The following is a 22,221-nucleotide window of genomic DNA, read 5'->3' as shown; positions in this document are numbered from 1 at the left end:
GCAAGTGCAAACTTCTACCAGAAGGGGTTCAAAGTCTCAGATTTACTGCAGTCTAAATACCAAGACAGGCAAAAAGGCAAAACAACTGCTTCAAATGAACTTTGACTCTGCATTCAAAGAGGACAGACAGAAAGTATAAATGTCAGCTGGTCAATAATCATTAGGGGTTAAAAGCTGTTGCCTATTTTAGGAGCAGATGACTATTCCTGAAAAGCCCAGGATTAAGTCACTGCTAAAAAGAAGCAAGCAAACCAGTGAGATTTAATACATATCACAGATTCTTCCAACAGATATCCCAGGAATGTACCTCTGGATTTTGACTAAAGATCAAGAATTCTCCAGCACAATGAAATAGTGTGTTTCAGTCAACTCCAGTGTCAACTCCAGAAACTCCTCCTAAGAAAATGGATATACTTTCATTTTTACACTTGTACACCTTTTTAAAAGAAATAGCAATCCAGTACCTAATTATCATAAAGCATAACACAGTTCCTATTAGCTACATACAAACTACCTAATCATTTTAGGACTCATAATTGTAAATTTTTCATATGACTATTAGACCTCCCTGTTATTCCAGCTGAGTATAAATTGAAAGGAGAATAGCACTTGCATATCCAGGCTTTTTGGATGATAATAAAGATATTTATTGACACTTTTGTGCAACAGAAATATAATGAAAACTAACATCTCTGCTCTAAGGATGATGCTAAACAACAAATGTCAATCTCCTTACTCCCCACAGAACACTAATAAAGCATTAAAGAGACCCGCAAAAAGCTTACATGTGTCAGTAATTAACATGAAAACTACAATGGTAAATTATAATGCAAGCTTCTAACTGACTGAGAACTCATTCAAGTCAGTTTTTTTAACAGCTCTCGCTTGTACAACACAGCCTACAAAGGCCTTTTATTTACAAACATTTTATTTATAAAGGGGAAAAAAGTTTACATTTATTTTTCATATATTACTTGCCTGTTTTCAGAAATGTCAACAGATTAAGTTGGTGAAAAAAAACTGGTGGGTACTCCATCTTGTTGGTTTTTACGATAGAGAACAGCTGAATTTCAAGGCAAGCAATATTGGAAAAGCTTATCTGGAATTTTGCCTACTTACAGACACTAAGCCTTCTTCCTGGCTACTCTGCAGACATTGTCAAGTAATGAAAGGCCGAGATTGTAGTTTTTCTTTTCTACTACATAATTATGTAACTCTGATCCTTTGGTGAACAATTATTCATTAGGCATGAATCCATGTTTCCTTCCAATTGATGTAAGCTCATTCTGTCACATAATGCTGCAGTTCTCTCTACACCTAAAAACTGTGTCCCAGAATTAACCATGATAATTCTTATCAGGTTACACCACCTAATCCCTAAGCAAAATTAATCTTGATTAATTTTCTCTGCTGGAGGAAATACTTTTGCCCTACAAGGACTTTCACCAAGAGAGGAATAGAACACTGGTCCCTTCTATGCAGCATGAATTCAGGATGAGAATAGTTGAGGTGAAACTGGGTTACAGTGACCATTTTCCCAGTAAGACCCTGGGGACACTATGGCTCTCAGGACACACTGCCAGGATCTAGTTCAGAAAGGGATTTAACTGAACAAATAATTAAAAGATTAAGAGAAACTCTGTTTATGCTGTGGTGAGCCTCAGATTACTGCTAGACATCTATGACAAAATGCCAGACAAGTAAGTTGAAATGAACATTTAAACAGAATGAATGCACTTGGGATGACTAATACAGACCTGTGATCTGTATGGTTTCGTAAAATGTGTGGTGTGATTGTGGATTATTGAAAATAACTGTGAGAAGACAAAATCCAGAACAGAGAAACTTACCTTTGAAAACCATGAAAAAACTACCAGATGCAGCTACAGACACAGCAGTGTCATCCTTCTATCTAACCCAACAAAACACAACACTTGGGATAATTCTGTAACAGTATTTTTTAAAAAATAAAAAATTTATTTCAGTTCTGTCAACATGCAGCACCTTGTTTTCTGATTTATGTTTACATCATGAGCAGATCAAACTAACCAAAGAGAGAAGGTCACTCTGGACAAGAGCACAATCATCTTGATTCAGCAAATAATAAGATTTACTAGAAATTTCATCCTGGCAAATATAGTTATCCCTAATGCATAATGAATTAACTTTGTGCTTTATTTAAAATTCATACAGTCTATTTTTTGCTAACATGTTGAATATATTGCCACTATCTTGTCCATTTTCTTCTATTAGGAAATATTCTACTGTGCATTACTTGCAAAAATGAGAGAGATATAAAAATCTTTCGTGCAGTGTACCAAACATTTCCACTGCTGTAAATCATTATTATTCAAACACAGAGTGCTCAGGGTTTTACAAGAGTGAGCATTTTAAAAATAATGCTACGAGAACTTGCTAGCTCTTTCCAAAAGAGAGCAAAAAATAAACCCTCATTAAATTTTAGTTGTTGCTGCTATTTTCTTCCTGAATTTCAGGAAAATCATATTTTTTTGACAGAAATTTGTTTTGCTGTGTTAGAAACTCCTGGTTCCAGGAGAATTTTAAAGTTCCAATGTAAAGAGGTAAACCCTCAGCCCCACTCCTAAAAACCAACAATAAACCAAATAAACTTATCACCTCTATAGATAACCATGAGAAAAATATCTCTTTCCCAAATGGAATGATCAAAATGGTCAAAGTAACAGAAAAAGCAAAGCTACTGCAGTCCTTTTTGACAACATCTTATATGATTTGATCCAACACTACAACATGGAAATCACGCTGTGCTTTTTGAGTGCATTTTGTCTGTATCACACATGATCAGTATCTCACATCAGCACTGCCAGAGCAGCTATAACATCAAGCTCTGCTGCTGCTCCCTAATAGCAACTGATTTAGTACATAGAGCTGGTAGCTTTGGTAGCATGCTGGATGCTCTACAAAACAAAAGGACCATTGTTCTAAGTAAGACCAAAAAATGATGTAGACCTTGGACAATGCAGCAACATGAAGTGCCAATGATTTCTGCACTGGTTTTGAGATAATAAGTCACATGGAAACAGCAGAAAATTACATGGAAGTAGCACCACAGATGTATGAACAGCATTCCCTTCCATGTGATTTTCCTCAGTCCACAAAGACTCTGATGGTGCTTAAAGGGAAAAACCTCTATATTTAAGCAGTTGGTCTCATTCAACTGTTGCTGACTTATTAATCCATCAAATCATGATTTTATTTTCCCATGTTCTGTCTATACTAACTCAGAGTTCTCATTCTCCACCTTTTCCTCCAGGGTCTTCAAAGACAATCAGCACATGGTCACCCTGCTGCCCTAACCTCAGCCAGCAAGCACAGCCTTATAATTGGTATGTTACCCACCTTACAAATTTATTAAGATAATGTTTGAAATAAACTTTTCCAATTGAAGGGAGTGAGGGGTGAAAGTCTGTTTCAGGCTTCTGCTAGTATTTCCCTAATAAGATTAGCAAAAAACTCAATTTTTAGGATTTGGTCATCATCATAAACTCTCCTGGGAGATCCAGTCACAGTGAAAAATTTAAGCAGAAAGTTGAAAATTCCTCCAGAAGCCAGTCCACTGGGAATGCCCATCCAGGACAGCCATTGTACGAGGACTTCACACTACCCTCCTTTCAATTTCTGATGGGATTGGACCCTGAAAGTCAGAACTTCACTATCACCTTAACGGTGTTAGAGGGGACCGAAAGATTGAAGAGAAATTAAAATAAATGGACATAAAGAGGAAGGGCAGAATTGAAGGGCAGCCTGACACAAGTGCAGCTCCCACGCAAAGTTCCATTCAGCAGCCTCAAAGAGTCTGCCAGAGCAATCCCATCAACTTCAGCCCCCTGTCACTTCAGATACTGTATTTATTCATCTGGCTTTTACTTTTCAAAATAGCCAACATAAACAAAAAAACAAAACCCAAAATGCTAAAAAAACCAAAACACCACGTATTTTTGTGTGAAATGAGGCCAAAGGAATGTGGCCTGCCTGTGAAGACCTTGCTGAGACCAGTAAGGTCAAATTTAGGCTTAATTTAATTTCTAAATGTTTCTCCCTCTGTCCTCAAAAAACTTTTAATAAAAACTAGCAAACAAAAAAGCATTAGTTTCCAGATGTTATTTTTTAAGATGCTTTTAAAAAATACAATAAATTTGCCTCATGAATTCAGGCTAAAGCATAAAATAGGAAAGGTTCAGACAAAATGCTTGCTGCAAAGATTGTATACATTCACCAAAAGACCAAGAACTGCTGTTTTCTAAAAAATATTCAGCACCTGATGCAAAGTTTATAAACTTATATAGCTTTATAGCAAATGCTTCCCTTGCAGAAGCAGTTCCACAGATAATCTGACTTTGCATTCCCCTGTCAAATATCCTTTGCATTTAATTAATTAACCAGGCATCATTGGGCTATTATAACTATCTTAAGTGCTTGGAGTTGGACCTCAGATCTGTGTGCTGATCCAAGTGAGAGTGCAATATTACCCTAAGCTTCTCACAGTGGCTTCTTCAACAGGACAATTCTTGTGACAACTGCAGTTTTCTATCCAACAAAGCAGCTGATGAGGCACAAACACAGCCCAAAAGGTGTTTCATTACATGCTCCTGGCATTATCTCTGAAGAGACTTTATCTAAATCTGCTGCTTATTATATACTGTTGGCAGGTTGCCTAAAGAGTTCACCCCTCTACACTGGAATAACTTCAAGGAACACATTTAAAATTCAAACACTACATTTATGGGTACAGGATAAGGACCAGAATATTTATCTATTCAATACAAATCACAGAAAACAGTTCACCTGCCTAATCTCAGATGCCCCACTTTACACAGCATTACAGGATCCACATATTTTTGCCTCACTTCCCCTCTTCCTATTTGAGAGAGCAGGAAGGGTTTTCTTAGCAGTAAAGGATAGAGGAAACAGATGGTTGGTTTTGTTTGTTCTCATTTAGATGCATCTAGAGTGCTGGTAGATTAAAGTTCTGGTATTTAGCATTTTGATATAGTTGGCATATATTTCTATTTAAAGGACTCAATTGTCCAGAGCTTATTTCTTCTTCTAGCGAGATTTTTTTTCCAGATCTTCTGGGAGAATGTCTGCAGATAGGATTAGATTGGAAATGCTATTGCTTTCAGTGTACTTAAGACACTGGCAGAGATGAGAATTTAAATGAGAGATTTCAGATGTCTGCATTATGCACTTCACAAATTCCTTCTTGCCTAAGGGAGGTAAGAACAACAACAAATCTAACTCATTTCCAAGTTAATTTAAAAGCAGAGTTTGATGGCAGAATATTTGCATACGTTAGCTTCAAGACAGATGCCATATATGCCATCAATATTTGCACCCATACATTTTAAGGTATGGTTTCTTTTTCTACAAATTCTTTGTGTATACTATAAAGGCTACACAAACCTTCTTCCACTGGGGTCTTGGAAAATAAAGAGGGGGAAAAAACCCAGTTCTTATAATTTGACAGAGCAGTGGAATGACTTAACCAATTTGTGGTTTTCCAATTTTCAGGATATACCACTTCATCTTGTATTCAGCTTCAGACAGCATGTACTGAGCTTTCTGTATGTCATGGCTTTATTTTGCTTTAGAATTAGGGAACAGGAGGCAGCTTTGAGGCAATTTATCCTATTAACAGATCAACGTTCTTACTAGAAGTTTGTATTTTGTATAGACTGGATTTGACTCCTCTCTACAAGCAGAGATGTGCTACACAACCAGGATGCCTTGCTAAACTATGAAGGCAAGATACAGCTTCAGAAACACATGTAGGCACAAGAAAAAGTGGTGATAAAACTGAAAGGTTCCACCAAATTTAAGTATTCTTGCTACTGAGACATGGAAATAAATGTTAGCACAGCACTGGTTCCTGATCTCCCACTTAAGTGCCAAATGAAGAAATCCAAGCATTATTAGCAGCCTCAAGAAAAAGCCACCTCAGCTGCTGAGCTGGCAACTACTTTTCTCACTTCTCCCTACTGAAATTCCAGGTTACAGCCCAACTCTTGATTCAACAGCTGAAGGGATCTTGCCAAATCCCAAGGGAGCTGAATTTGGCCTCTTTCTCTTCCAGAACTCAGGAAAAGATGACAGTTTACTTAAAGCTTCCAGAAATATTTTTGTTTCACTCACATTACTGGTTGTTCTAAAAAAGGATGCACATCTCTTATGTCTGGAAACTGTACATACATAAATGAAAGCATTAACTGTTTAATTTCATGCTACTATCTCTGAACTACAGATGTGTGGCTTTAAAAAAATAAAATGTAAGCAAGGGGATGCACTAAGCCTGTAACTACATTTTCCCATACTTCACATTAACTGAACATGGATTTACATTAGTCTTTAGTACGCTGGGAAATAAAAAATAATTCCCTGTTTTTTCAGTATTGCCTGCTGACACAGGTTTAAAATACACTCATTTTCTTAAGCACCAACATTAACTTTGGATGCACATATATGCAATTTCTCCTTTATTTCCTCAAATTCTTTCAAAAATATTAATTTGAATAAGCATTTCAAACAAGACAAAATGGAACTAAGATTTTTATGTTGCTTTCATAGATACTTGCTTAAATTGAATGAATCACAGGTGAATTGTTAAATTGGAGTGTAATTTAATTATCTGGGCGTGCATTTTACCTGTACAGTATTATGACTTTTACCTTATTGTTCCCACTGGAAAAATACATGTTCACCATAACCTTAAGCAGGTGCATAAATTTCATGACTTCAAAAGATGGAAATGGAGCCAGGAAATCCCACTGGTTAGTAATCAATTTTTTTCCAAAGGAAAAGCATTAGAGTATATAGCCTAAGGTGCTCAGCAGAAAGCAAATAAAACCTGAAACACTATGAATACAGGCTATAGAAACTTAAAACTATCATTAAGTGCAAAGCTTTCCCTCATTCTCTATTTTACTGCTAAATTAATGTATCCTCCCCCAAACAATGAAACAAATACAGAACTATTTTTAGAAGATATTTTAGAGGGATAAATGGATAACAGAAGTTTTGTCAGTGACCTCTGTGTGCAGAGGTGCTTGAAGGAACGATACAGCAGCAACAACCAGAATAAACACTGGCTTACTGCAGTACCCAAAACCTTTAATGTGTGAAGGGGGAACTTCTGCAAACACATCCAGGAAAATATCTGCCAGGACATTTGATATGAAAACTATTACACTGCTGCATTAAAACCTTTAGTTTTGCAGATATTTGAAAGTAGCTGGCTTTCACAAGACTTTTAAATTGGTGTATGTATTCTGCAAGGTGAAAGTATTTTCTACCATATAAGTTACAGCAGGAGCTGAATGCAATAAGCTAGGGGAAAATCTGTAAATAAAAAGCACTGTAAAATGGAGTGTTGATACTGCCAAAATTAATCAATAATTAAAGTACTTTGACAAGAAGATTTCTCAAGAGCCTCTATCTTCTGAATGTTAAATTATGAAAGCATGAATCAGATGTTCTTGTGTTTCATGTGAATATCATATAATGTGTTCCTGCACTATTGCATCTGGGGAGGCTTTAAAAGACTTAATTTACATTTAAAAACCTGTTTGTTATTTACTGAGTTCTTATACCATAATATCAGACTTGAAGGGGCTTGATTTCAGAGGACTGGTAGAAAAAGAATAGGGATAACTGAAAAAGTACTGATTTTATATAGGTGAAATTTGGTATTTGGACCAGTTAATTTAGTTTTTATTCTAAATAACTGCATCCAATTAAAAAAACTCAAGGCTTATATGTTGATTGCAAAAAAAATCAGACCAAATTATAAAAATTATGTAAGCCTGGATAATATGAAAAGAGTTAGGATACCTAGGTAACAAGTAAGAGTCCCACAGATATCCTGGACCATTTCACCTTGAGGATTATGAACCACTTTTCTTCACAGTTTATATCTAAAAAGGTTTAAAACAAGAAACCAGGTATGTGACAACAAAGCCATGCAACCTCTTCCTGTTATTTCAGGGGAAGAGAATGCACAGAAATGCTTTGGGTTTGGGGACTGTTTTCTGGTTCGGTCTTTGGGGATTTTTATTTGCTTGTTTTGTGAAGGTGAAAAAAATATCTAAAATTATATAAGAAAAGCATGATGGTTTCCAATAAAAAAAGACAGAAGTAGTCACATTGTAGATGATATTAATATTACTTAAGGCAGTAAAGGTTTTAATTTATTATGAGCACTACCTAGAGTAAATGAACATGGGCAAGCTAATGCTCCCCTGGGAAAGTGCACTCCCTGTAAAAGACTTCTCAGGAATTCCAGTTCCTGACCTCCTACAGGCTGAGCTTTGAAAAGGATGAACCAGGCACAACACTTTAGGCACACTGGCCATTCCTTTTCAGCTAAAGAAGCAATCACAGTGCTGAAAGCAACCACAGTCTGTGAGAGCACTGTTGAATAAACAGGTGATGGAGTAATAACACAATGGGGTATCTATATTAAAGTTACTAAGGAGCTGCTTAACAACAGCTAATAGATACCTAACTTTGTATCTTAACTTTGCTTCAGGCTTTCCAAAGTAAACATGAAAGTAAAGGCAGAGACATGCCAGAAAACGGTGCATGCAACTACACAAATATAATCTAGATATGTGCTACAGCAATGCTCATAAAACAATCATTTTCATAACAGGAGCTCTGTTGATTGCCCTTGACACGGAAAATATCCTAAATTCCAAGCACAGCCTTCTTCCTCCTTTAAAAGCTTGTAGCTGTATGCTACAGTGTCATCTTAAAACAGTGGATTCTTTTGATGAAAGTATGCTTGGAATATTATGACATGAGTGAGATTTTTTAATGTATTCTATGCTATTCAATAGCGAATTATTTCCTGGGCTTATATTCTTGAAAAGTGTCAGTGTAATACAAGATGGGGGAACGCACAAAATGGAGTAGATGGTATTTTAAAACACCTAGGTCAGACTGCCAAAGCTTAGAAAACAAGCCATGTATCTAAATCAGGGAAATGATATTCTTAGTTTTTTAGATTTTTAACTTATGGTTAAGTGCACATATCATATGCCAAGCTCAGAACTGTTCTAAAGTCCCATCTGTCTGATCCCTTTCTCCTGCTTTTACTGACAGCAAGGGCTATGTCTGGATTGCAGTTACTATTATGCAGAAGACTCACAATAAAACCTGACAGTATATAAACATTTATCCAAACTGGATTTTCATTAAATGGGGATTCAATTCTTCTGCTGTCATGACAGATTTTAAACAAAGCTGAGAAATGCTGGTATAATTTTTTAATCAACTAAAAGTAAAAATGGAAAATTTATGCATAAATATGAGCAAGACCACCAAACTCAGAATTCACCAGAGCATTCATGCATCAAAACCAGACTGTCCAATGAAATCTGAAAACTCTGGGATTGTAAGCACAGTAGCACACTTCAGATGCTGATGTATAACCTGCTGCAATTTGGTCAACTGGAAATGATGTTTTGTTTACTGTACATTTGTAAGTCCATTCTTTCATTCTCCATTGTCAGAAAACTTACTCAGGCTTTCTATTGCTTGAAGGAGAGATGGAGGACAGGAAGACAGGATGAAAGGTATATCTCATCCAACATACTCAAACCTATAAAGAGTGCACCAGGCTTCCTGTGCATACATAATAGTCCTAATGGCTTCTTCCAGAGGAGAAATTTAAAAGTACAATCCTCTTCTCCCCTCAAAAGTTTTAGCCACTTGCTCAATCAGTGTTTTCCAGTCCTAAATGGGTTATCTAAAGAAAATGCAGGGATTAAAAAGGAAAAAAAAAATGTAGGAAGAGTCATAAAAAGAGCCCAAAACCCACAACCCCACAAGCCAAACTGAGGAAAAAAAAAAACCCAGAATGACTTGAGATGGGGTATTTAAAATAAAACTGTACAAAGAAAACTTGAACAGGTCTTTTTAAAGCCTGGATTACATAATACTCCATTGAACACTGATGTGTCAGAGTTGACTGTGTACTTGATTTTTTTGGTGTAAATTACAAATTAAGGCACCCTCACCATTCAGCTGAAATTCTCAAGGTGGCAACATTGAAAAAATTTAAGCATATGGAGAAGCTAAATATGAAGTTTCCCTACCGATGACCTACCCTATCCTTAAAACAAGCTCATGTTAAACCATTCACGAAAATAAACACTGAAGTCACAGCTTTAAAATAGCACAAAACATCCAGTGGATCTTGTTTGTTACCTAACCACGCAGGAGAACTCTTGCCAGTTTACATCCCAGGCAATTTTTCACAAGAGATAGTGAGTAAAATGCAGAAGTTTGAATTAAAAAATGAATTACAGACTTTTAATTAACTTCAGAATAAAAACAATTTTTTTTTTAAAAAATAAATTCCTGTGACTTCAGGACACTCCTCTGTAGGTGAACAGGAGTGGAAGATCCAAGATCAGGGCTGCTTCTGATCTCATTTCCTGTGTTTCCAGTGGCCTCCTGTAACACAGCCTCCTCCCTGCCCTTGGCCAAGGGTGCACCTTGGTCCCACTCCCCACAATTGTGGGTTCAAAGCAGGAATCCCACAGAAGAGGAACGAGCCAGAGCCAGCACTCTACCACAGCCCGGTGCCAACGTGACCACTGGAGACAGAAAATGGGCACGTGCCACCCTTCCAACAACAGCACCATGGAGTTTATGAACTCTGAAAGGTGCTTGAGCTGCCAGCTGAGCCTGTTGGCATTGCCAGGATGGGTCAGGAGGATAGAGAAGAGGCCCAAGGTGTAACTCAAATATTTATTAATTGCTACCAAATCTCTCTTTCTGTCCCTTTATAATTAGCATATTTATCCTTAGACATGCACACACAGCAAGAACAACTCTCTAAGAATATAATCTATTAATACCCTTCAAACCTGACCAAGTGGATAAAAGTTTTTTGCTCATCCAAGGTCCTCTGTTTGCAGCTGTTCCACATGGCAAATTCCCATTTCAGTAAATTGGTGCTCTGCTCCCAGAACAGATGCAAAATCACTCAGTAAGCATATACAATGCAGCCTGATTCCAAGAACAAAGTACCATTTTAAGTCTTCATAATTCTGTATTCAAATTTTTCTTTTTGATTGCAGTGGGAATTCCATAAAAAATTGCTTTTTTACTAGAGGACAATTACAGTATATCAGTACTGTATTTTTCTATATGTGTACATTCTGGCTGTTATTTCTCAGCACTGTTATAGGCTACAGACAAAAAAACACCTGCATCCCACTCATTACAGCACTGACTCTAACAAAGACACACTCAGTCTAACCAGGTAGAGACACAGCATTTAGGGGTCAATTTTAAATGTTTATCTCCATTAATGACAAACCTATCAGTATAAAAGTGATTCTGAACAAGTTGTTGCTTGCAGTGTCCAAGGTCCTTACAATACTAAACGAAGTACTACAACTAATCACCCTCTAAATTTTAAAATGTATCTTCTTTTCCTATATGAAAATCATTGCCTTATATGGGTCTTTTGGTGTTGCACCATTCAGAGTACCCACCATAAAGAAGATGTTTAATTCCCAGAGAATGTGCCAGTGCCTGGAACTTGTACAGGCAACAAAAACCTCAAACACAGGGGAGCCAAGGGACTCCCAGAGATACTGCTGCTTGCCTATGGAAGGATAACACAAGGAAGGTGATGGAAAAATTTCACTCTGCTGGAAAAAATGAAAAGTCAACATTTTGGCTTGTTGAGTTAACAGGGGAAAGCTTGGGTGAAAAACTTCTAACCATTAGCCAGGCTGCACTATCAGAATCACAGGAAATAAATGAGAATTTGGCAAAGATGATAGGAAAGATCCTGAAAGTCAAACAAGCCAACTAACAAAAACAAAAAGAATGCAGCTCTTAAGATATATCTCCTGCCAATTTTTAAAATGGAATCCACAGTTTACAAAACCAGTCTGTTTAAAGAGGTTAGCTACTAAATTTATCAGCCAATTTAAAAATCCTCATATACATCCATTTTCCTCTGCTATTTTATAGCATTTTTGTTCAGTTTGAATATTTTATGATACACAAATAATTGAGTGATATAATTCCCTTACCAGCTTATGACATTTCTAAGAAAGACCAAAAAACCTCATCTGCTTTAAGGAAAAAAAAAAAAAAAATCCGTGTAGTATTATGTTGGAAGTAGAAAAAGACATCAATTTTCCACAACAAATGAATCATAATATTTAATTTAAGCATTCCATACAAAAACAAAGAAGGGAAATGAATGATCACTGAACCATACAGAACTGAATGGGAAAAAATCACCAGTATTGTATAAAAAAGTGAAAATCTTGGAAATATTCTTCTGATGATAAGCAGAAGTTCATCAATCTTTAAATTCATAAATTTCCATTTTTAATCCAGGCATATGAAACTTTGCAAATTTTTTTTCTGCTTTTATTGGGACTTAGCAGCTGAAGTCCCAAATCCTTCAGGAAATCTTCTGTCATTGACACTTTTAATTATTTATGTTAGAGTTCTCCACACATTTAGGTGTCCAGATTAGAATTTGGGCATACGAGTGTCTCAGAAACACCTTTTGTCTGCCACACACAGCATCGTAGGAGTAAATTAGGTCACAAGCAGTCCAAAATGAAAATGTGTTCTCCTGTTTAAAAGATTGCTTAAATAATTGGGGGTCTGGTGGATATGCGTGTTAAAATCCTCATCTTTAGGAAGATATTGCAGTATTCCTTCTGCATATCACTCCTTTTTGGCATCTATGGCTAACTAATAATAGTAATAATAATAATAACGATAATAAAGTCATTTAGCTTTCTCTTCTGATATTCCTTTCAATACATTCAAGATGGCCTTGCATAATAGCAGAAGTTCAGGGTATAAAAGTGTACAACAGCTATAGAGCAGGTTAAGATGGCTCTGATAGCCCATTTTATCTTTCAGTAATTAAACTTAAGAAACCCTAATTCTTAAAACTACTAGCTCGTCCTCTCTCTCAATAGACAGTGCATACAACTATTGTCAAATGCTCTAGCTGGAGTACCCAAAGTAAAGGAATATTCCTGGTATGTACAGGGAATATAGGGCTTTTATATGTAAAAAACCCAACAAAATGAAACAGTAATCCTTACATGATTAGAAAATAGAATATTGAAGATTTTTCTTATCTAGCGAAAGATCAAAATGTTGCTTCTTGTATCTACGTATTTCTATTTATCATTATCACAGATTAGTAAAAAACCCACCAGCTGCGAGGAATGCAGTCAAATTGGAGGGAAAAAAATTCCACTGCTTTCCAAAAAAAATCCACTTCTTTTTACACCTAAATGTTTATTTTTTTTTTCCCTAATGCTTCCTCCCTCAGCCAGAAGAGCTTTCTGGCACTTTTTGGCACATGACTTACCGGCAGTGTTTGTGGGATCCCGTTAAGGTTTCGATCACAAAGCATTCCCCTTCGTTGAGACAATATGCAAGGTCCTTGTCTTTGCATGGCTTAAAGTGCTCAGAGCGCTCCGTGGAATACGTTGTAGTGTCTGAGGAGAAAACAGGGAAAGGAAAGAAAGGCTGTAAGGATAAATACTGGGTATTCCTACAGTACATGTAAAATACATTTGATCATACTGGGCTCAGTAACATCAAACACAGACTAAAAGAAATGGAAAGCCCAGGGCATGTGAACCTCTGTCTGACTGCAGCATTATTTGCAATCAGGTTTCTTAAAAGATTCACAAGAAATACCTGCAGAAAAACAAACCAGACTGCAGCAAAGTTGGAGTATAATCTCAACCACTTCCAATTTCCATGGTTTCCCTGCTAAAATGTAAAGCCACCTACTTTGCGTCCTTTAACCAGACCAATATTTTCATATTACTACACCAAAATAATGTTTGAAATAAGATACAATTTTTTTTCATAAAACCAAGCAAAAGTAGTTAATACAACGTAAATTTTTAAAAAACCAAACAACAAAAACCCACTACAATCGAAGAGGAAAAAAAAAAGCCAAATACCCAAGGTCAATGCTAATTTGATTCACCAGTCACAAAAAAACTGAGCCTAAAACTCAAACACAAGCAATGTACCCGTGATTGTGTCATTTCACACAGATCATCTGTAGGTGTATATGAGCCCACCCCCAAAACACAGTTAAAGGCTTGACTGCAGGTAGAACTGTTGGCTGCACCTTTGGAATATTTAGTTAGATAATTAGATTTGGAATAGACTGCCATTATGTCAGGGTGAACCATCGTTCCTGTCTTCTAATACATCTCTTTAACCTTTCCAATCCAGTTGGATTAATCAACAATAAAGTGAAATTTTCAGAGGAAGATGTCTGACTGACATATATTTTGATTTTCTTCACTACGACAAGCTTTTGTCTAACGAAGTTTGATTTTCAAAGTAGATAATGATTTCCACAGAGCCATGGTTTAATCTTCATATTCAATCTTAATTCAAAAAGTTTAAATTCCTAATCACTTTGCAGGACCTGATATACACTGAAATAGTAAGAGAACATTTCATTGTACATCATACAGCCTATCACAAAATATTACCTTGACTGCTGTCAAATTAATGAAGCAGTGCTCAACAGACAGAACCTTGCAAACTCAAAGTTATACAAACACTTTAATTTGGTGTTGCTCATAACTGAATACAAGGTAAATATTTATCAAACTATAAATATTTTATAGTTGAAAGTTGAAAACCAAACTTGAAAACAAAAATACTGAACCACAGGACAGCTGTAACTACAGTTTCGCAACAAAATTCAGATAATCCCAAAAAATTGTCAAAGTAACTCTTTGTTCTCACTATATTTTTAATAAAACACCTCTACAAGTTTTCCTTATATGCAGACTAAATGACAGAAGATTAATAAAACATATTTGAAAAGAATAAGAAAATCCACACCCTATACTTTGTTTCAAAAATTTGTTTTTCTTCTCCAGAGAGAAAATGCTGCAGTTTAGTGTTTTCAGTGGAGAGAAAAAATATCCTGGGAATAAACTCTAACAGTCTTTTCTCAAATGTTTTTACAGATTCAGAACAAAAGGCCCCATTGTCCCCAGTAGCAGCACTTACAAAAAAGATACAGGCTAAATAGAAACTATGTTTTTAATGTTTGCAAGCAAACCCTGAAATGAAATGTATCAAGTTGAAATTTGGAGACAATACAAGATGTTTATAGATGCAAACAGTGACTAGCATCTTACTGTTGGCATTTCAAGAATGATCAGCTTTAATGAAAAAAAAAAAAAAAAAAAAAATCCTCACATAGAAAAGAGGTAGCCCAGTTACTTTTTAAGGTCAGTTTTACCCAGGAGCACTAAAATGACCATTTAAAACTTGATTAGGCAAAAAATAACTATAAACATCAGTAACCAGTTATATTTCTACCCCTTTTAGATATGGAAAACTGAAGGTAACATTAATTGAAAGAACTCCTGGTAATTACAAAAGGTAAGTAAAACTGTTCGATGAGCAGAAACTCAGCCTGATCAGCTTTAGGGAAGAGAAGACTCATATTTGTGAGCCTGCTCACAAATAAGAAGAGGCAATCTGTGCAAACACCTCTATGAAGGCAGCTGCAATACACAGACCAAAGGAATCTGAGGTGCTCCCAAAGGACAGGAGCAAAAGGAGGGAGATCCAGCGTGGCTGAGGCAGTGACGCAGTGAATTCTCAGAGCACGGCTTTTGAAGTGCAGGAGACTCCTCTTCTACCATCATTAAATCAAGAACACCTTGCCAAGGTCAGCATTTTCAAGTTTTAGATTAAATATATTCTTTAGAAGTTTTGTTCTGCTTTATTTTAATTACTCCCCTGTTTAATATTAATCAACCCTTGTGGTTTTTTTATAAATGGGCATAAGTTGCAATACTTCATTTTCTCCACTTTGCCACAATCTCAAGTTTTTCTGTTGTGTTTTGTCCCTCACCTTTCAAATTAAGTAGAACAGTTGTAGGTAACAATGATGCTGGCAGCTCCTTATGGCAGGCTTAGATTGCACTAATGCTGAAAACTACTCAAGAATTAGTAACTTTTTTTTTTTTAATAAAAAAATCTCATTAGAAGTTACTTTTCAGTTGGAGTAGTTTCTGGTTTGGAATATTTGCGCAAGTCTAAGCAGGTTGATGCACATGGACACTTCATAGAGCTGAGCTGTGCACAGATCAGGTGTCTGAGATCAAAAGTCCTTAATCAACAATCCAAAGCTGTGTCACTAACTGATATCTTAGATATCCCTGGAGCTGCTGGGTACTTTCTGCTGGAGACAACTCACATATCCCATTCATGAGTTTCATAAAAGTTACAATCCCGCTGTTGTTTCATGTTGCATTCACAAACTCTGCTACAGCTTCATTAAATATTGATAAAAACAAAACCTAAAAACTGGTTCTAAACATAACTACAGAAAGTACAAAACAGAGAAAACACTGTAGAGACTACAGAGTTTTCCTGGTTCTTTGTCTAATAAATAATACATCCTATTGTCTCTTGTTTTATTTTACTCCTGACCAAATACCAAATTGACTTTTCCATGGTGGAATTGTCTTTCATAGCTTCAGAAGCCTGGTAAATAAACACCATTGTATTTTGATGTTTGACTTTTTTGGGTTTTTTTAAAAGAATTAATAAAACCTAGGCATTCAAAAAATTGACTAATATAGCGCCTTAATTTATTTTTAGCATTTGAATGTGGTAACAGTCCCAAATGTTCACAAGTAACAAAAGGGGAATCTCTGTTAAGCATTCAGATGTCCCTGAATTCCGTGTGTATTCCTTAGGGTATTTTTTCATGTTTTTAATTGCCGTGTGTCCAGGTGTTTCATGCAAAAGCAGCAGGGGATCTTGATTTCTGATGGAATCTTTCCAACTAAGTTGGAATAAAAAAATTCTAGGCACTCTTGTTCTTATTTTTCTTGCCTTACTATACCAGCAAAGGTTTACGCATGATTCCCATACTCCAAAAATTGATATATCATTGCCAATCTTCAGTTACCACTGTGTAATCAAATTAACCAGAATTTCATTCACATTTCAAGATCTTTTATAAACATAGAGTTGGTTTCTAAAAACATTCAGTCTTTGAGACTGCTGAAAAAATCCTTAGGAAGTTTACAGATATTATTTTGTTTAGGTCTAAAATAGTCTAAAAAAGTGTTAGTGAAGTTGTATTCTTGTCTCATTAATACATGTCATCGTATTTATTCCAGTACAGGATGGCTCATTATAGCTGACTTTTGAGTGACCTTCAAGGCACGATATGGTTACTAGAAATACTATTTGCTCCCTCAAGGCTACCACTTTCCGTGTTTCCAATACTATGTCCTGATTCTGATAAATCTGTAACTGCCAGGAAAAAAATGCAGGAAAAGAAAGAATGCAAGATTTAAAATATCCTGGGAAACAGCAGCATTCAGGGCAGCTGCTTCTGCACAGATTGCAGCAGCAGCCATTCCCATCCATCACATCTGTCCTGCAGCATTCCAGCTTCAGAAACAGATTTTACTGGTTACATGTCCAACAAAGCAACTTTCCTATGCTAGCTGTAAATGATTCTCACACTCCCTGGCCCTCTCACTGCAAACATTTTCCCCAGGCAGACATAACCTGCTATAGGGAGAAAAATGACCCAGGAGAACAAGAGATGGAAAGGCCTTGTGTAACTTTTGTGAATTAGCAGGCAGGCACCCAAACTCTGCAGCTACAGAGTCATTAACACACCTAAGGCAAATGCTTGGCGCATTTCCACCAAGGAATATTAAAACATGGTTCATTTTAGCACCAGAGCTCACATACTAAAGGACTTTTTAAAATGCTGCATATTTTGACTACCACTGGGCATTACCAGCTTTACAGATTCAGTATCAACATGCAAACTGGCTTTTCCTTTATCTTTTTATCCATTTATAACTGATCATTTCCCAGAGAACTATTACTTACTGAGGCACCAAAAAAGCAAGATGCTTATTTTAAATCCCTGATCCCATTTCTAAACGCACTGCAAAAAATAAGCCAGATACAGGCAACTGAATTGCCTCTGAAAATATAACTCTAGTTATCAAAAAAATACCTTCTTACAAAAAAACAACATTTTAAACAATATATTCCTGTATCACTACTGCATTCTACAAAGAAGGCAGCATAAAAAGTCAGTTAATAGCACACAGAGAGTTAAATTTTGTGTTTGGTGAAGTCAATGGCAATGTATTTACAATGATTCAGTATAAGCAGGGTTCCCTGAAGCTCCTATAGGGTCATCTAGTGCTTCTCTCCTGGTATCTCAGAATTATCTGTGGTATCCCTAACTAGAAAAAGTCTTGCACAAAAAAATGAAACTTACACACAGAATAGTTTAGATGTGATTTTGTTTATTCACTTACTTAAATCTTAAAAATCAAAGAACCTAAAATTTTTATTCCTGTGCTTTTAGAAGTATCATGGTTTAGGAAGGTTATTTCCCAGTTTAGTGCTTCCCCTATTCCCTCTCCCCTTAGAAACACAAAAAGCAAAGATCACAGGTGGAGATAAGAGTGATTTACTAGAAACAGCAAGCAGAAAAGAAAGGGATAGTAACAGCAACAATACTGATAACAAAATGTACAATGATCTACATGTGAAATGTTCACCAAGCCCAGGACAATGACAAACAGGGAGGTCAGACCCTCTGGCCACCATGATCCCCCCCACTGGAAAAAAACTCCTTCCTTCTCACATGTGAGAGAGTCCCTTTTCTGCCCCTGGCGAACAAGAGGTGGGTAGGGGAAGAAAATACCTAGGAAGATATTCATTAAGGCAGAAGAAAGGGAAACCATAAATATTTAGTGTTTATTTTGATTTAGTCTTAGCTGATGGTAGTGCTTTAAGTTGTTGATATTTGCAAAGAAAACATTCTAGACATCGCCATTTTTAATGCAGAGATTTTGCTTTATCAGTGCTACCTAAACGCTAGCTAGGCTTAGCCATGGAATAATTAAATTTAAAATTCTAGTAAGAAATGATGAAAATTAAAAATTAAAAAAGAAAATGTCATGTTTTTAAAAAAATAACAGACTTCTTGTTCTGAACTTACTTGAACTCCTTTGCATATATTTATATACTATTAAAACCAAAAGCTTAATTAAATATAGGAAAAATATTTTTTTTGCATTTAGAGAGGCAGTTTTGTATAAACAAGCAATAGCGTTCTGGATGTCGATCATTCAGGAAGCTACCCCTTAGCCATTTTTGTGCCAGGGAAAATTTTATTTAATCCAATAACACTCTTGAAGCTTTTATTGCATCATGATATAAAACAAAGTTGTGCTACAGATATGGGACTCGTTGGAGATTTTCTACTATCCTTCAGATTCAAATGAACAAAATCAGTATAATTTAGCAACACATTGAAAATGCAGCCAGTGCATCAAAACAATGTCATTTACAGGTGTTGGCTTCCCAGCCAGACTGGGGGGGAGCTGCAATTGTTATCAGAGGCAGCCCCGTGTCTTCCCTTTGCATTTATTTCATTGTGAGGATTACATAAGAAAGCTCATGTGATACTAACTCAGCCAAGCACATTCTTCTTGAAACATCTCTCTGTCAGTACAAACCAGCACATCCTCACAGACTGCTTTTCTCCCATCTCACCAGAGCACAGCATCACCTGCACAAATGCAGGGACAACACAGAACACTTCCAGAACAACTTACTGCAGACAGTCATCTCTCCAAAAACCACACATGCTCCCTTTTTAGCAATTCCTAAATTAACTGTGTGACCTTGTTGTTCATACTTTCTAAATGTTTTTGCAGTTTGAAATCACTATACACAAGTACTAATGCATGTCTTGAATAACATATGGAAGCATTTTCAAGTTACTAGTGTGTAATTAGCAAATATCATGTGTTATTTACTTAATGCAAAAAACTCTGAAATATAAAATAATCCCTTTACTTTCATGACTTAAAAAAAAAAATCAAATTAATCAAGCATTAGCTCTAAAAAGAATGTACAAAAATATACCCATCTAATGCTTTGTCACAACAAACTCCAAAGCAGAGAAGGAAATAATGCCAGTATCACTTTGAAATGTAATATCTGATTACATCTGTCAGAATTTAAATACTGAACCCTAAACACTACTGAAATTCATCTCTGTATGGGCAATTTGCACATCAGAGCCTGCATTCTCCTTTGCTGCTCAAACTGACACCAGGGAAAGCTGAACAAATGGGAAATGACTCAGGAGAGAGCCCTGTGAGACACAAAGGGCCAGAAGTTAGGTGTTAGTGTTAGGTTAGAAGTTAGGGTTTAGTGTTCAAAGTGAAGAATTACTCTGAAACTGAGTTATGACAGTTCTGATGGGCTCTCTAGGTGCAGAGTGCTTTTATCAATCAAATGCATTCAGTTATCCTGACTTATACAGTTATACAGGACTTATTAATTGATCTAAAGAAGCTAATAGAGGAAATCAGAGAAAAATCAGCACATTAGAGATTGTGCCAGAAGTGGATCCAGCACCCACACCAGGGTTTCTCTGTTCTTTGACCCATCCCAGCATATTGACGTCTCTGGAGACTCCAAAAGCCCTTGAGACTTTTGGATGACATCACTGCACCAAAAAGGGACACCCTCTCGAGGATGTGCAAATAGCTCTAGAAAATAGAAACTAGAAATATAGTTTCTCCAATAGATGGAGAAACTGAAATACTATTAAATTTAGAGCAAAGCAAAATAGTAAATTAATTTTAAAAAAATGAAACATAGACTTCAAGAGGTGTAAGCAAAACATAAGAGGGACACCCCAAACCAGAGAACTGTGTCAGTTAAAAGACGCTAGAAGAAAGCAGATGTAGCACACATCTGTGGTATCTGCAGTCACCAGCACTCAGAAATTAAAAAAAAAAAAAAAAACACCAAAATTCACCTCACATGAAATCTAGTGAATCAAATCAAGAAGAAGAAAATACAAAGAACTAAATGAACTAAATAATTCAATACTGCTACAACACGAGTATAAAAGTGGTGTTACAATTATTGTTACATGTAGTAAAAGACCCAACTAACAGTCCTCCAATTTTTTTTACTTCTTATATCACAGCTGTCTTCTTTCTCCCTCTGCCTGTGAAATATTGTGTGGGGGTGGGAGTTTAGATGCAAGGACCAGAGAAGAGAAAGGGAATGACAGAAACCTTAGATCTGGAAGGCAAATATTTCTGTTTGGAACATACAGGGACTTCAGCTTGCCCAGCTCTTGTTAAAGAAAGAAATGCTACAATTGATAGAGGAAGTCTCATGGCCAATGGCAGCTGGCAAGTGTCGTTGCTGGGCAGCAACACTTTTCCAATTACAGATCTGGAACAACCTGTATTTGCACATCTTCCCACATTGTGGTATAGGAAAATTATTCTGGAAACAGAGTATTATGTGATTTTATACATTTTCATGGTAAGCAGTAGCAAAGGGAAAACAGAGGCCAATGGCTCCAGAGGGTAGGGGCACTGGCCTGATCTACGTTCTAAGGTTTATTATTATTCTGGATCATTTACCATTTCCTTAAAGTTGTACAGGAACTACCCAGAACTGTGTTTCCAACATTTAAGAAATAACTTCTTACAGTCACCCCCAAGCTACTGTAGGTTTAGAGGGAGATATCTAATGGAATAAAAGAATTCTTCTAGTTATATGGGGAAATACTTCACATTTTAAAGTAAAAATACTAATTATCAAGAAGATATGAGTAGGTTGTTTGACTGGCAGTGATGCTCTTTCTCCAAGGAATTCAAATAGGTCAAACAATACATTGACTAGAAGCAAGGGAAATAAGAAAAGCTATTTTAACTTTACGCTTCTGCATATTTCCAAGGCATGCAATCTAAAATTTATTCATTACTTCATTTATAATTCTAACATTCTTGTTGTGTGGACATGCAAAGTCAGGCTATGAAGCATTAACATTACTCTCCACATTCCCTTTCACAAAAAAACCCATATATTCTAAATTATGCTTTATTTTTTAAATCTCATTTCCTCACTTTATTTCTTTTAATTCAGTCTTCCAGAACAGAAAGGGGATGGGCATGACACGGTAAAGTGTCTTTGCAACAGTTCCCTCCATCTGCACTGCTCTGTCCTTGTGTATGGATTACATCAGAGGATTTCTCTTTTTCTCAGGTAAGGAGAACAAATTTCCAGCTGGTTTTGATGTGGCGCCGTCAGAAGTTCACACAC

General features: G+C 36.3%; 1 protein-coding gene across 1 annotated transcript in view; it reads right to left on the bottom strand.

The window, feature by feature from the left end:
• Positions 1-22,221, bottom strand: part of NRG3 (neuregulin 3) — a 344,333-nt gene that overhangs the window by 190,317 nt on the left and 131,795 nt on the right. Inside the window, exon 2 of the mRNA XM_053984120.1 lies at positions 13,406-13,535. Coding sequence (XP_053840095.1) covers positions 13,406-13,535 — 130 coding nt within the window. The remainder of the gene's footprint in view (positions 1-13,405; positions 13,536-22,221) is intronic.

This window comes from Vidua macroura, chromosome 8, assembly GCF_024509145.1.
Source record: "Vidua macroura isolate BioBank_ID:100142 chromosome 8, ASM2450914v1, whole genome shotgun sequence".
NCBI lineage: Eukaryota > Metazoa > Chordata > Aves > Passeriformes > Viduidae > Vidua > Vidua macroura.
The sequence above is the reverse complement of the archived record's forward strand: the minus strand, read 5'-3'. Positions and strand labels throughout refer to the sequence as shown.